This window comes from Ursus arctos, unplaced genomic scaffold (genome assembly GCF_023065955.2).
Source record: "Ursus arctos isolate Adak ecotype North America unplaced genomic scaffold, UrsArc2.0 scaffold_7, whole genome shotgun sequence".
NCBI lineage: Eukaryota > Metazoa > Chordata > Mammalia > Carnivora > Ursidae > Ursus > Ursus arctos.
Window position 1 is genome coordinate 38638644 of NW_026623089.1, and position 16723 is coordinate 38655366.

The following is a 16723-nucleotide window of genomic DNA, read 5'->3' on the forward strand; positions in this document are numbered from 1 at the left end:
TTGCAAATCACAGGGCAGACCAATGACTAGTATCTAGACTATATAAAGAACTCTCAAAGCTCAACAGTTAAAAAAAAAAAAGCATCCAATTAGAAAAGGGAATAAAAGACACAATTCACAGAAGATATAAAGATGGCAAACAAGCACTGAAAAGATGTTCATTAGCCATCAGGGAAATGCAAAGTAAAGCCATAATATCATTATATAGCCATTGGAAAGGCTAAAATTAAAAAAAAAATAGTGATCTCATCAAATATAGTTATGGGCAACATGAGGGATTCTCCTGTTATGGAAATGTATTGTATCTTGACTGTATCATTGTCAGTATCCTTGTGATACTGTACTATATAGGTTTGCAAGATGTTATCACTGGGGGCAACTGGGTAAATGGTACACAAAATCTCTCTGTATTATTTCTTACAACTACATGTGAATCTTCTAGTATCTCAAAATAAGAGTTTAAGTTTAAAAATGTCCCTTATCCATACCTCTGAATTTAATAAATTTGCTTTAAGACAACCATGTGCATAGATTAAGCTTAATTTGAACATATCTTGAAATTAAAGGATGATAGACTGGTTCTGAGCTATTGGGACTTGAATTAATGAAGCTTTCTTCCATGCATAAGTCACCACCCACCAAGCACTAAAAGGAGAGAGTTTGGAGAAGTGGGAGGTTGGTCTCCTCCTCCTGGAGGCTTGTCCAGAGAAGTCCTCAACAGCTTGGTGCCTCCTGGGTTGTGCCCTCTCTAGGGGAGGGTGTGAAGCATGTGAAAGATAGACTGGCTCATGGAAAGAACCAGGATGAAGAGGCAGGAGGCCAGGCCTCTGCCCCTGGCCGTGTTCCGGGCAAATATCAGAACCTCAGTGGGTTCTCATCTGCCAGCTCTATTAAATGGGTATTGAGAGCAGAACTGCGAGTCTCAGAATTCTACTCGGATATTTCTTCACTGATACACAGAACATCGCTCTGCCTCCACCTATGTGGTTGTTTATAAGCGACCTCTGCAAATGGCTATTTCTTCATCTCTTAAATGTAAAGATTAATTGAGATGACATCTAACCCAGCTCTCTGGTGGGAACAGTAATCACAGTGGTAACAAAGCAAACAGTGTGAGGTCTGGCCAGAGGCCACAGAGAATGGCTCATGTTGAAATTAAAAAAAAAAAATTGTACTGTAGGAAGCACCAAAAAAATTATGTTATATACTTGCAGTCATTAAAGTCAGGTTTATAAATATTAAATCACATGGGAAATGCTTAAGTTATCCTAAGTAAGTGAAGTATGATCTCAACTGTATGTGTAAAAGATACATTTAAAACAGTGAGGATAAAATCTGCCCAGAAGCTAACAGTATTTGCCTCTTGCTGATGACCTGTCCCCTTTGATAGGTCTCTTCAAAATAATAATATAATGAGATGGGAGAGGAAAAGAACAAAAGACATGTACTCAAACTGTAAGCAGACTTCAGTGGGGCGCTAACAGAGAGGGTAAAATGGGGCCATCTCCACCCTGCCTGAGGATAGAAGGAGCCCTGCCCGAGGAGAAGATGGAATTGAGGGAAAACCCTGGAGTTCCGAGTGGTTCTCAAATCAAGGAACGGGACCACCGACCATAGCACTGTATTCATTTTCTCAGGCCACCATAACAAAGTGTCACAGAATGGAGGGCTTAAACCACAGAAATTTATTTATGTTCTCACAGTTCTTGAGGCCAGAAATCTAAGATCAAGTTGTCATCGAGGTTGATTTCTTCTGAGGCTTCTTTCCTTGGCTTGCAGATGGCTGCCTTCTCCCTCTGTTCCCACATGATGTTCCCTGTGTGTGTGCAGATGTCTGTGTCCACATTTTCTTTTCTTACACGGACACCAGTTGTATTGGATTAGAGCCCACCCTAAAGACTTCCTTTTCACTTGATTACCTCTTTAGTGACCTTATCTCCAAATCAGATTACATTATGAGGTACTGGGGGTTAGGACACCAAAGTATGAATTTTGGGGGGGGGGACACAATTCAAGGGATGACAAGCATAAATTACCATATGACTAAAGCATCTGTAAACAAAGTTAAAAGACAAGTGACAGAGGAAGAGAAATAAATATTTGCAACATTCAAAACCTACAAAGAATTCTTATTCAGAATATATATACAGAGCTTATGTGAATCAATAAAAACGTAAACAATCCAATAGAAAAATAGACAAAGAACATGAATAGGATATTCATAGGAAAGGAATACAAAATTATCAACATATAAGAACATTTTCAACTTCACTTATCAGTTTTATGCAAACTAAAACAAAGTGACATTTTTTCATCCATCAGATTGGCACAAATTAAAAACATTGATAATAACAGGTCTTGGCAAGGATGTAAGGAAGTAGGAACTCAAATGCTAATGGGAAACATAAATAGGCATGGTGTTACTGAAGACAGTACCTATTAAAATGTAAAACATGCATATCTTTTAGCCCAATGTTAAACTTCTAGGAATCAATGTTACCAAAAAAGTTGCACATATGCTGAAGGATATATGTAGGAGGACTTTTATTTCTGTAAATGTCAAAAACAATGTAAATGTTGGGGTGCCTGGGTGACTCAGTCGGTTAAGCATCTGACTCTTGATTTCAGCTCAGGTCAGGATCTCAGGGTCATGATCTCCGGTTCCTAAGATGGAGCCCCACGTGGGGCTCCTGGCTTAGCGGGGAGTCTGCATCTCTCCTTCTCCCTCTCCCTCTGGTCCTCCCCCCCCCCATGCATGCTCTCTCTCCCTCTCTCTAAAATGAATAAATAAATCTTAAAAAAAAAAACAATGTAGATGTTCATTCAATGGGAGAGAAGTTAAATACGATCATTATACACCTACAATGAATACAATATACCCATTAAAATGAATGAAGTGGTCCTACACATACTGAGATTAAAACAAAGATCTTTAAGGCAAAGGAAAAAAGGAAGTAAATTGCCGAATATATTCTCATGGATCCATTTAATGTTTTTGTAAATGTGTATTTGTATAGTAGTCGTGTACACAGACAATTTTGTAAAAATGTTTACCAAACTGTGGCCATGCCTCAAAGCTTCTCAGTCTTCTGAGAACGGCAGCTATCCTCATGGGAGCCTTGATTGCCCCAAATGTTTGCTTTAATCAATGTAATTAGCAGAACATCAATTAGGCTGGAAGACCTGGCAGCCCTGCAGTCAGCCACAGCAGTGCCTTCTGTTCTTGGCTGCCCCGCCCAGCCCCTTTGGTGACTCAGCTTCCCTCCATAGCGTGTTTCTCTCTCCCTCCATGACTTTCTGTTTTCCCCTCATGAACTCTAAAGACCACTGTGGGCAAATGGGAGACTCTGGAGACCTTTAATTTGCTAGAGCTTTGTTCCTGCCTGTGGCTCCACATCACACTTGATCTTTCTCAAGTGGCTCACTGGTGGATCCGACTTGTAACCTTTTCTGTTATTCTCCCCAACCTGTATCTCCTTCTGTTTCCCAGTTTACTGAGAGTTTCCATTCCTCCCCCCCAACACCTCACCAAAGCCAGAAATCTGTGAGTGATAACTGCCCCCACCACTCATGCTTCATTAACTACTAAGCCCTGCAGAGCTGATTCCTAAATGTTTCTCACATCTGTATCCTTTTCTCTATCTCTACTGCCAGTGCATTATTGTCTCTCACCTGGATATATTTATACACCCACTTTTTACCACTCCATCCTCCCTCCAGTTGCCAGAGAAAGCTTTGTAAAAATAAAATCTGACCATGTCCTTCATGGCTTAAAGTGTTGCTGGTGTCCCATGGCCTACTGAAGAGTCCAAACCCTTGACATAGGGTATGATGAGGTCGTAGAATATATGCGAGGTTCAGTGGGGTGGAGTCTGGAGCCGATGACCAAGAAAGAATTCTTGAGATGTCTTTGGTGCAAAATTGGTGGTTTATTAAAGCACAGGGGCAGGACCCGTGGGCAGAAAGAGCGGCTGCCCCGGGTTGTGAGGGGTGGTTGATTATATACCATGGGGTTGGGGGAGGTGAGGAAAAAGGGAGGCTGAGAAAGCACTTTCAAATGTCAAAGAAGACTCGCAGGACACTGGAGGCCTTGCCATTGTCAAGTTAAGGTTGTTACCTCTCTAGAAGGTGTTAATAGTAAGATAGTTGGGAGATTCCCGAGAATGTTACTTTCCTCCTATCACGTGTCCTTATCAATGGGCTGCAGGTCCGGAAAGAATTTTCGTTTTATTTACATTTCCTTCTGCCTTAGCTTCCCTCAATTTTATGGAGGGGATGGTAATGTTAGGGCTTCAGGAAACTGAATTATGGGTCTCTGCAAGTTAGGCTATTGATAAGAAAGCTTCTTCCTTGTAAATCACTAGGACATGTTTAAACTGAGGGAGACTCAGGCCTCAGGATTGTGATCTCTGGCAATTAATCTTTTTTTTTCTTTTCCTTTGCTTTTGGGCAGCCAGGGGTGCCTGAGGAATGTCACGTATATCCCATGGTGGGGGGGGGGTTGCGGGGTGTCAGTTTCTGCTTTGTCCTCACCTTGCCTTCTGTTCCCTCATCAGGGTATACGAAGACCAGTCCCACTGGCCTAGGCCACCAGTCCCTGCATATATGTAGGCAGTTCCCATTCCCCTAGCCCTTCATACAACTGCCTTTGCATAGGTGCTTTCCTGCTAAAGGTCATCAGTGCATATGTGTTGATTTTTCCTCCCCAGCATCCACTCCTTTTTCTTGTAGTACCAGCATCACAATAACTATGTGCTTTGTTTTGTTTTGTGGTTTTTTCTTTTTTAGATTTTATTTATTTATTTGACAGAGAGAGACAGCCAGCGAGAGAGGGAACACAAGCAGGGGGAGTGGGAGAGGAAGAAGAAGGCTCCCAGCAGAGCAGGGAGCCTGATGCGGGGCTTGATCCCAGGACCCTGGGATCGTGCCCTGAGCTGAAGGCAGACGCTTAACGACTAGCCACCCAGGTGCCCCTCTGCTTTGTTTCTTAACTCACATGTGTTTCAGATAAGTGATTTCAGGCCTTGATCCCCCACTTCAGGCCAAACCAGATCTTTTGGCTTCTCTCTTCCTGGAATTTGAGTTTTGAACATCATAATGGCCTTGGAGAGACAGTCTGTTTCTGGCTCAGCTCTGCTTCCTGAGACTAAATCTTCAGTTTTCCTTTGAATCTATGACTTGACAATTTCCTATCAACTCCTTTTCGGCATAAGCCAGTGAGGTAATTTTCTAATGCTTTTAATTAAAGAAATCTCAATGAACCCTGACCTTCTGCAGCAGACAAACTCTTCCTTATCCTTCAGGATCCAAATTAAGTGTCCATTTACTCATTCATTTATTCACCCAACAAATATTTACTGAAAACATACTGGGAGTTGGGCACTGTGCTAAGTGCTGGGGCTATAATAGTAAATTGAACACATATGGTCTTTGGCTGTATGGACCTTAAAATATCTCCAAATAAACAACTTTTGTGGGACTACAGATATAGAGGGGAGAGTTAATCATATTCCTCCATTCATGGTATCTTATCAGTATTGGTACGGGCAGTCAATTAATTACCTCATATCTATATCCCACAACAGGCAACCATATTCATGTGTTTGATATATATTTAAATGTGTTCTTGTGAAAAGTATAGTGTAGTTTCATGAGCATGTGCTTTTAATTAACACAAAGAATATTGTATCATATGTTTTTGTAGTTTTCCAATTTTCTTCATTAAGCATGGTAGCATGCCTATAATAATTGAGATGACATAATGGCCCTTACGAGCAAATCTAAGAATTTTGACTTTTACTTCTAGTAAAATGGGAGGTTATTTGAGGATTTTGAGCAGAGGGCAACATGATTTGAATTGTTTTACAAGGAAAGCTCTGCTGTGTTGAAACTAAAATTCAGGGGTGCAAGTGTGGAAGCAAGGAGGCAGTTAGGGGGCTTTGGCAATAATCCATGGGAGAGTTGATGGTGGTTGAACCACCTACACAACAAACTCATGTGTATAAACAAGAACAAAACCCAAGAGAAATACAACAGGAAGCCCTCAAAACTAACAGAAAACATGAGATGCAAATCATTGATATTCAGGGAAGTGCAGATGAAAACAGCTATATGACGTTGCATCTGTAATTTTGGGAAAAGTTGTAAAGCTGGGTGCTGCCAAGTGTTGGCCGGGAGATAAGGACTTAAAAGTCCTCTTGCACTGTTAATGAAAATCTAGAATTGAACAACAATGTGACACTGCTGAGTTGTTAAGTATACACATACCCATCACCGAGCAATTCAACTTCTGGTCATAGATTACAGAGAAATTTTCACACAGGTTTGTAAGAGAATATGTAGGAAGATGTTCATTGCAGCATTGTTTGTGACAAACAGGAAGGTGAAGCCAATGTAGGTCTCCATCACTGGGACAATGGAACGGTAAAAAGTGTATCAGGCTTTGTGATAAGGACTTTATCTTGTCTTTTCTTTAAAACAATCCTAAGACAATGATAGTTTAAATAGTTTTACAGGAAATAAAAAGGAAACTATCTTCCCATGCACACAAATGGCTGATTATTTTCTGGTGCATTTTCCTTAGCGTTCGTTTGAGGACCTTGGGATTCAGGAGCTCAGCAGCATAGCAGGTGTCCCAGCCATATGGAGTTGTCCCGCCCCGCGGTCTTTGGGATTTTCACTCTTCCCCGGTCGGGCGACTTCGGGAGGGCGTGGGCCGTCAGCACCGCGGACAGCGCCGGTGGGTGAAGGGGCGGGGCGTACACAGAGACGTCACGACGCGCGGAGTCTCTCGGGCGCGCGCTCTCGAGCGGCCGGCGCTGCCGCGTAATGTGACCCAGGTAATTGGCGGGGCAAGGCGCGCACCCCCTCCGCGCAGCCCCTGACTTGCGGCTTCCAAGACTGCGCTGCTGCGCGGACCCGCCGGCCCGGTGAGCGCGGCGGCCCCGCAACTCTGGGTCCATGCACTTCCTCTTCTCCTGCCTTCTCGGGGGCGGCCCCTCTACTCTCGGGTCCTGGGGAGCCGCTACCCGGGGTCCTGAGCTGGGCTCCGTCGGGGGAGGCGGGGGTGGGGGAGTGAGCGTGACCTTGGCCCCGCCCTTGTTTGGCCGCGGCCTCTCCAAGAACATCCCCCTCCCCCAGCCCTTCGCGCATGTTCGACCCTGTGAATGCAGTGTTTTGCGTGAAGGAGCGCCCTGTGAACGGTGGGGTTTCAGGCTTCAGCGTGGGTCCTCCAGCCCGAAGACTACCGACTGACCAGGCTGCCTTTTGTGGCCTTGGGGGAGGGGGGGTGTTGGCTTTCTCCTTACCCTCTCAAGGGGCCAGTCTGCCCACAGCTGCGGAGCTGGGGATGGGGAGGGTCCCGCCTTACGTACCTGGCAGGATACACAGGCAGTTTTCCAAGTCTCAGGACCTCTGGGGGTAGAGTCCTTATAGACAGCTTTAACCAATGTCTCTGCTTAAAGATGAGGAAGCTGAGGCCAGGAGAGAGGCAGGATGGGCCTTAGGTTGCAGCCAGCCTGGGAAGTGCTTCTGTCATCCCCAAGGAGATGTTGGGGGAGAGGGGAAGGTGCAGCGGGGTGCAGTGGGCATAAACTGGACCTTAAGGGTCCCACTCTGCACCCCCCCCCCCCGCAGGGGCCCAAGCCCGCCCTTGCAGCCCCTCCCCTGCAACTCCTCACCACAGGTGCCCTAGGCTCTTGGAACAGGTCCCGACTACCTTTGTACTTTTACAACCTCTGGGCTTTAGCTCAGGCCCTTTGTCTCTGACAGTGAAATAAGCACACCCCTCTCTGCCCTTCTCCTTACCTTGGTGTCTGCCTTTTCTTGGGTTCAGCAAACTAGAGTTGGGTTTATTCCTGAGAAAAGCCCACCCAGTTCTCAGAGTTGGGGGCCAGAGTAGGCCTGTAGCAGTGTGCGTCCATCCTGCATTGCTGCCTGGCTTCAAGGTCTTGCGGAGGTCCCTTCCCCTCCTTGGATCTCTGTTAACTGATCTCTGCAATGGACATACTGCAGAGTAGTCCTCACCAGGGCAGCCCAGACAGGGCCTTGTGTGTGGGAGACTTCCTGGACAGCATGTCTGCAGTTGTTACGGTTGTGGGAATGGTGGTGGGGATGTTACTGATCTTGTCCCTAGAGAGGAGACCCCCAAGAGCAGCCCAGAGCAACTGGGGACTGGTCTAGGCAGGTGGTTCACAGGGTGCCTGACTCTGACTCTTTGCTGCTGCCTTTGCCTGTGTAGACAGGACCTGGCAGGGCTGACTGGGGTTCTGACTGAAGTTGGTTCTGTTTCCACCCCTCCAGAGCTTCTGGGTCCTCAAGCCCTACTGGAATGGGGGCAGGGATGTCCACCTGGCTGCCCTCCTACCGGGCTGGGTGAAGGCCATAGCAGTGTCCAGCAGCCGCTCCAGACCATTCAGTGTTTGTCAAACACAGTGTTCCTGCACTAGGCCACTCTGGACACAGCCAGACTTTGTCCCTGCCACCCCAAGCCATCCCATTCCCCTGTGGGGGTGGGCGTGGGGGTGGGTGCTGGCAGGGAGTGCATGTCTGGCTGCGGCTATGGGCAAGCACATGTTAAGGGAAATCTGGGTTTACATCTTGACTCTGCAGTGAGGAGGGCCCAGGTTCTGGAGCCACACAGAGCCCCATCACTCGCCAGCTTAGTCTTTCGGTGCCTCAGTGTCCCTTTTATAATGTGGGGCTACTCTAAAGGCCCACCACTTGGGATTGTTGAGAGGGTTAAGTGAACACAGAATCAGTGTTCACAGACGGTGTGCTCTTAACTTTTATCCTCGCAGTGGATGGTCTTGGTGTCTGGTTTCCTTTGCTTTAGAATGGGGATGATGGAGCTTCCTGGCTTGTTTGGATCCTTCTGATGTTCTAGGCCAGTATGTCCTATGGCTCTCCCTCATTGCCTCTGGCCATATGGGCCAGGTCAGCCCTATACTTATATTTGCCCAGGGACAGTCAGAGGTAGAGCAGGGATTGGGACCCGGGCACTCTGATCCCAGAGCCCAGGCCTTCTTCCAGGGAGACCCAGTCCCTAGTGGCCCTTGCTGTGGAGCGTGGAATCATCGGCTGGTGGGCCTGGGCTAGCAGCCCGAAGCTTGAGGGGTTGAGCATGTGGGAAGCTTGGGGCACTGTGGGCTTAAGTTCCATCTGAACCCACCCTCTTCCTCCCTTCACTGGACTATATTTTTGCTTTTTAATTTTACTCTGTTTAGATTTCCTGCTGGTTTCCCGGAGGAGCCTACTTTCCCCCCCTTGAGAAGACCACCCCCTTCTCTCTGCCTCATGTGAGTTTGGAGGGAGAGGGGGAGGAAGCAGGCTGGAAGGGCTTGTAGAAGGGAGCCAGATACTTCTGGTTAAGCTAAGGGCAGGGGTAGGGTTGGGGAGCCCTGTCTGGGGGTATTGGCTCAGGGCTAGGTAGGACCTGGGAGCTGGTTGCGCCCCGGAAGGCATGTTTTCTGGGATGAGTTGTGTAAGGGGAAGCAGGCTCCTCCTGTGTACGTGGCCTGTGATGGGGTGGCTCTGGTGCTGCACCCTCCTTACAGGCTGGGATTCTCTGGGAAGAAGGGTGTTAATGAGGATTCAGGGGATGCTGTTCTGAGTCCAGGCAGTCCTGGGCTAGAGCAGAGGAGGGGCCTCTGCTCACTGTTGTGGGAGTGGAAGTAGGGAAACAGAGGTCCTACTTTACAAATCCTGCATAGGAGAAGGTGGCCTTAGTGGGCCCTGTCAACCCACACCTGGCATGGATAGGGAGCCCCAGGGCTTGCCAGAATTGGAGGAGGCTCTCAGGCTCTCAGAACTGTCCTCTGGTTGGGCGGGGGCGGGGGGGGGAGTGGTGGTGGTTGAAGAAGCAGTATTTAAAACTGGTTATTTAGGAATTTTCCCTGGCAAAGGGCAGGTGACATAGTGGGGATGAGATGAGCTGCAGGTTCTGTTCCTCTCCAGCCTGGGGAGGCTTCCAGCCCGTATGTACCTCCTGAGCTGTTGGCTCTGAAGGTAGACTCTGGGCGGGATGGTAGAGCCGGAGAGGAGGCTGCCGCTGAGAGCTGAGGGGCTGCGCATGGGGCCAGGCTTCTGATCTGCCTTTCATTGTTCCCCAGTACTCTTCCCTTCTCTGAGCCTCTGTTTTCCCCACTCTGAAGTGGGCTCATTGAGGCCTGTGTCATTGGCTTTCTGGCCTGGGAGAGTGCTCGGGGCTGGTTTTGCAGTCAGAGGAAGACACTGGTCATTTCTGGTCACAGCGGCCAGAGACCCAGCAGTGCCATAGGCCACCTGAGATAGCGCAGCTCCGCCAGACCCATCTTCAGGCTTTTTCCTGGCCACGCATGGCACACGCCAGCCCCTGAAGGACTCCCTTGCTCGAGTTCCAGGGTGGCCAGCTATGCGGCGCACTCTTTCTTGGGTGTACTGCCTGCGCGTGCCCTGTGACCCTCTGAGTGGGCTCCAGGACCTAGGCCGAGTGCTCCCTGAGGGAGGGCCTGGGTGGTACCCGTCTGTCTATCAGGGTTAGGGGGACAACAGAGAGGGAGTGTGGGCTGGGGTGCACGGGGCATGGCAGGATTGGGGCTCAGGGATGCTGAAGAGCTGTTGGTGAAGTTGACTGAGCTGGGATCTCCCACTAGGCAGTGACCCTGGGAGGGCTGGCAGACTGTCCCATTGTCCTCTGTCCCATCAGTGCCAAGCCCGGGGCTGCCTGCCCAGTAGAACCAACAAATGCCGCATGAGTGAATTGTGGCTGCCCGAGCCTTTGTTCTGGCCCTGTGGTTTTATGCCTCTCCCTCATTGCTTGTGTCCAGAATGAGTCAGCTGAGACTGTTGCCCTCCCGGCTTGGGGCGCAGGCCTCAAGGCTCCTGGCCCCACATGACATCCAGATGTTCAACTGGCGCAGCAGGTCGTCGGGGCCACCGGCCACCTTCCCAAGTGGCAAACGTGGAGGCAGCTCCAGTTACATGGAGGAGATGTACTTCGCCTGGCTGGAAAACCCCCAGAGCGTGCACAAGGTCGGCACCCCCTGCCTGCCTGCTATGCAGGAGGGAAGCTCCTGGAGCTGGGCTGTGGAGGGCGTCGTGGGGAGAAGCGGCTTGCCTGCTGTGTGCTCTTGGGCACGCTTCTTTGCCTCTCAGCTCCTCCAGCGTCCCTGTTTATAAAAGCCTTGTCCTGGTGTTGGGTGAGGAGAGTCCGCTGCTTTCCTGTTGCTGAACCGCCGGTAGGTGGTGGTCTGGCCTGAGAAGTCACAGTCCTGTCCTGCTCAGCCACGCCTGGTCTGAGACCCGCCGCTGCCCCCTTGGTCATGCTGTGCTGTTGCCAGCGGGCTCTTTGTTGTGTAGTCGGGGCCAGAAGTGTTCATATAGGTTACCGAGCTGATAAATACCTGCTGATGGTAAAAAAAAAAAAAAAATCAGATGACAGGCCAAGGAGTGAGACGTGTAGCTGCTCTCCCCCCCTCTTCACTCGCCCTTGGAGGAAAGTGATAACATGACTCAAAAAGTGTGGGGTTACATAGTAAAAAGTCTCCCTCCCAGTTGATCCCCTGTCTGCTCAGCTCCCACCTGTGTGTCCCTCAGTTCATTCGTAGCTTGTTCTGTATCCTTTCAGAGAGTTTCTTTAGGTACATTTATTGCAAACATAAGTCAGTTCCCCCCTTTACACAAAAACAGCGTCTCCAGGCTCTCTTCCTTAGCGTATTAGCACACATCTCCAGGGTTTTCCATGTCCGCGCGTCAAGAGCCTCATTGTTCCTTTTTCCAGCTGCGTAGTGTTCCGTCCACACTTGTCCCCACTGACAGACCTCTTGCCCATTTCCAGTCCCCGGCTGTCACAACCAGTGCCACAGGGCATCACTTAGTCCATTTGTCACCTTGTCCGTGCCGCTATCTGCAGGCTCAATTCCCAAGGTGGAATTGTTGTCACAGAGGCTCTGTGTATATCATTTTGACGGACATTGCCAAATTGCTTTCCAGAGGGCTTGTGCTGCCTGGTTCTCTCGAATGGGGGTGTGGAGAAGAAAACACTTGTGTTCTGCTGGAACACGGGGTGCTTGTGCCTATGCACGTCTGCTTTTGGCTTCTACAGAACGGTAGCAGTCACGTCCTCTTCTGCGTGGTTCACTTTGCAGTCACGTATCTTGGGGATATTCTAGATCCATAGTAATAAATGCCCCTTCTTTTTTTTAAGACTGTATAATCTTCTAGACTCTAAATGTACCATCATTTGTTTAACCTGTTTCCTATTGGTCACCACTTAGGTTTTTTTAAAAAGATTTTATTTTTATTTTTTATTTTTTTAATTAGTTTTTTAAAATACTTCATTTTTTTTAAAAAAAGATTTTATTTATTTATTTGACAGAGAGAGACAGCCAGCAAGAGGGGGAACACAAGCAAGGGGAGTGGGAGAGGAAGAAGCAGGCTCCCAGCAGGGAGCCCGATGTGGGGCTTGATCCCAGGACCCCGGGATCACGCCCTGAGCTGAAGGCAGACGCTTAACGACTGAGCCATCCAGGCGCCCCAAAAGATTTTATTTATTTATTTATTTATTTTTTAAAGTAATCCCTATACCCAACGTGGGGTTCAAACTTACAACCCCAAGATCAAGAGTCCCATGCTCTACCAACTGAGCCAGCCAGGTGCCGCTAGATATTTTTCTTCGTTGTCACTTTTAGAAACAGTCCTGTAGGGAACATCTTTGTATGTATATCCAGGCACACCTGCATAAGTACATCTGTGGAGTGAATTACTAAAATGTAATTGCTGGTTCAAAAGTTACATTCATTGAAGATGTTGAGGGCATGCTTGCCAAATTGCCCTCTTGCCGACCCACAGTGTGTGAGGGGATGTTTCCCCAGGGTAGAAGCCCCTTTCACATCTGAGGCCTCTGGGTCACAAGTTAGAGTCTTCTCCCAACACCCTTCCAAGCTGGGAACTGAAGAGATCTGGGCTTTGGGTTGGGGGACCCTGGGCTAGTTGTAAGAGGTCTCGGCAGAGTCCTGGGAAGGTCCTAAGAGCTATAGTGGTGAAGGAACACCCAATACCGCCTGGGGCCCCCAGGCAGGGCCACCCCCCTCTCTTTCCAGGCCCTGACTTGACTGTTTTCTTGCTTCTGCCTCTGCCCAGTACTGGGACAGCTTCTTCCGAAAAGCCAGTGAGGAAGGCGCCTGTGACCCGACTCAGCCACGGTTCCCCGAGAGCAGGCCAGCAGTCTCGAGTCGGACCGAGACCAGCAAGCTGGTAGAGGACCACCTAGCTGTGCAGTCCCTGATCCGGGCCTACCAGGTGAGTGGCTGGGAGGGCCCAGGCTTGGAGGCGGGACTGGCTTCTAGCGTGTGGCCACGTGCTGTTGGAAGGGGACTGGCTCAGCTCCAGTGTCATTTCCAGAGAGCCCTTCCCTGAGTCCTCTGGTGGGTGGCTCTCTCTCTTCCCATTACTCGTCATGTAACGTTCACATTGCTCACCAAACCCTGGTATTTTGTTTGTGGTCTTTCTCATGGAGTGCTGTCTGTCTCACATACCACTATGCCCCAAGCACCTAGAAGAGTACTTAGTAATCAATTTCGGTAAAGATCGGATGAAAATCGAGTAGATTGACCCTTGTTAATGTCTGTTTTCTCTTCTTGACTGAGCATTACAAGAGGACTGGGACTGATATACAGCAGGTGCTTAATTAGGGTTTACAGAATGAATGAACGGATAGTTCAGTAAAGAGCTCGTTCTCTACCAGCTGCTCTGTTCTGGAGACTTCGGCTCTCCCCTGCTGGGTCCCCAGGCTGGGCCCCCGCTCTGACAAAGCCTCTTGATGAGGTTCCATATTCTTGGTCTTGACTGAACAGGACTAATTGGAGGGCTGCTCTGGGTGTTCCCTCCATAACAAGTATAATCATTTGGGATATCTCTGGGAATCAGTGGCAGAAAGTATTTCATAAGAGCAACTTGTCAGGCAGACATGCAGAAGGAAGGGCTAGGGCATTCCGGGGCCCTTGGCAGATTCCATGGGAAGGAGCAGCAAGCCACGGCAGGAGCCAGGGGAGGGGGAGGCCTTAGCAAATGGAAACGACGACTTGTCTCTGAACGAGGCACTCTTTGGGGTGGCAGCTGCCCTTCCTGTGCACCAGTGGGCAGGACTGGCCTTCCCTGCTGGCCTGAGGACCTACGGATTGTGGGCCACCTGCAAATAAAAAAAGTAGTAATTGTTCTCCTTGGCTGGCTGAAAGACTCAGAAAATGATCTAACCATTTACTTTGAAAACCAAGAACAAAGAACATAAAACTCCACGTTAAATACAAGGTAACATTCATGCTGCTGCCTCAAGGCCTTGTCCTCTCCGCTCAGTTCCCAGCTCTTCAGCTGCTCTTTGTTCTTTAGCCAAGACGAAGCACTGGAGAGTCCTTCCAGGGGGGTAGTGTCTGAGTTCAGCCATGTGACTGTGTTTTGTAGGGTAAAAATCTGCCAAAGGCCGTGCCTGATGTGGGTGAGTTCCTACCAGGCGGGCCGCAGCTCCTTGCAGCCCTGGAGGAGCGAGCGCTCTTGTTTGACTCCTCTACACACAGTAGTGGAAAAGCCCCACACTTACTATTCTGGACATGTTCAAACAGAGAAGAGCTGGAAGAATTGTGTAGCAGATCCCACCCCCTTTAGTCGAGGGCCAGTCTTGATTCATCTGTTACCACCTCGGGCCCTCACCTGCTGGCCGCCGATGATTTTGCACCAAATCCCGGACATAGCATTTCATGGGTTGAACATTTCAGCACGTATTTCTGTAGACAAAAGCTCTTTAAAAATGTGCCGTGATAGCACTGTCGCACCTAAAAATGTTAACAATAATCCTTAAGGTCATCAGATATCCAGGTGGTATTCACGTTTGCCTGTTTGTCTTATGATTTTACTGCTTGAATGAATCAGGATCCAAACAAGGCCATAGGTTGTGCTAAGCTGATATGGTTCTTAAGTCTCTTGTGCTCTACAGCTTCCTCTGTGGTTTTGTGTATGTGTTCCCCTTCCTTCCTTCCTCCCTTCCTTCCTTCCTTCCTCCCTCCCTCCCTCCCTCCCTTCCCTCCCTCCCTCCCTCCCTCCCTCCCTCCTTCCTTCCTTCCTTCCTTCCTTCCTTCCTTCCTTCCTTCCTCCCTTCCTTCCTCCCTTCCTTCCTCCCTCCCTTCCTTCCTCCCTCCCCTCCCTCCCTCCCTCCCTTCCCTTCCTCCCTTCCTTCCTTCCTTCCTTCCTTCCTTCCTTCCTTCCTTCCTGTGTGTGTAAGAAACCAGGTTGTTTGTGCTGTAGAGTTTTCCTGAGTCTGGGTTTTGCTGATTGCATCCCCATGGTGTCACTTCATCTGTCCCTTTGTCCCGTGTAATTTCTGTAAATTGGTAATTACATCTAGAAGCTTTATCCAATATAGATCTGATTTTTTTGGTTTCAAAATCAGCTTCCTGGTGGTGATGGGTACTTCATCAGTTAGCAGCTTGGATGATTATTTCCTGGACACATTAATTCATTAGGAGTGGTAAAAAGGGCGATAATCTATTTCTACCTTCCTTTGTTTATTACGTGGAATGCTTCCATCAGGAAAAACTTACTTTGTTAACCGCATTTATCCTGAGGTACAAATTGTATGGGAAAGGCAGGATCAGTGCTTGATTTTTCTTTTTATTGGCTGATTTTCAAAAGTGTGAGGTATCCTCCAAAGATGGTCCATGAAGGTTTTTCTTCTTTTAGTATGATATAAATGTATGAATTTAAACCTATTTGATGAGTTTTAATCTGTTGTAGATCCCATCCTTCCCATTGTCCGAATGTGTCCTTGTTCCCTGCCCCGGCAGTGTTCGAGCACCCCTTTGCTCTCTGGTGTACAGGAGGCTCCGAGCGCGTCTTGTGCATTTCTGGCCAGCCCTGGACCAGCCAGGTCTTCAGGGAGTGCCCGGAGTGTCCCTGCTATGGTCTGGTTGGGACTTCCGGGACCTTTCCATGTTTAGAGCCAGGAAATAATATACTGTTTTTTAAAGATAACACATTTATGGGTTTATATTGATCCTTCCACATACTTCAGACACAGGATGTAGGGTTCGTTCTTGTCCTCATTAATCTTATGTCACTGTCTTCTTTTAAAGATGCCCAAAGTAGAGGTTCCCACAGACATCAGTACAATGACTTGCTTGATTTTCCCACAGTCTACACACTGCAGTTTTACAATATAACTCTAGGGGCGCCTGGGTGGCACAGCGGTTAAGTGTCTGCCTTCAGCTTAGGGCGTTATGGGATCGAGCCCCACATCAGGCTCCTCTGCTATGAGCCTGCTTCTTCCTCTCCCACTCCCCCTGCTTGTGTTCCTTCTCTCGCTGGCTGTCTCTATCTCTGTCGAATAAATAAATAAAATCTTAAAAAAAAACCAATATAACTCTAATACTACCACTACTGATTGGTAATAGAAATGAATTTATAATATTTTTTTTCTTTCTATTTGCCTTCTGGGGATATTCTGTTAGTCAACTGCATAGTTATATGACCAAATGGATGCATGAATTCATTTGTTTTGTTCTATATTAATTTTTTAAAATTAATTTTGTTTTATAGTGGTATAAAATATTTGCAAGATTCCAAAATCAAATCTTCAAAGCAAAATGTATTCTTAAAAGTCTAGCTTCTAGCCCTGGCATTGTACCCTGTTTTGTCCTTTTTCCACAGATAATAGTTTTTCTTATTTTATGATATATTCTTCTAATGCATATATTTA

General features: G+C 48.0%; 1 protein-coding gene across 2 annotated transcripts in view; it reads left to right on the forward strand.

The window, feature by feature from the left end:
* Window positions 1–6785: 6785 nt before the first annotated feature.
* Window positions 6786–16723, forward strand: part of OGDHL (oxoglutarate dehydrogenase L) — a 28615-nt gene continuing 18677 nt past the window's right edge. Inside the window, exons 1-4 of one of the 2 annotated variants that reach the window (XM_057308501.1) lie at window positions 6786–6839; window positions 9225–9296; window positions 10806–11010; window positions 13120–13278. In XM_057308501.1, coding sequence (XP_057164484.1) covers window positions 10807–11010; window positions 13120–13278 — 363 coding nt within the window. In that variant the 5' untranslated portion in view covers window positions 6786–6839; window positions 9225–9296; window position 10806. Of the gene's footprint in view, window positions 6930–9224; window positions 9297–10805; window positions 11011–13119; window positions 13279–16723 lie in introns of both variants that reach the window. The other variant, XM_026481551.3, reaches the window with a different exon arrangement.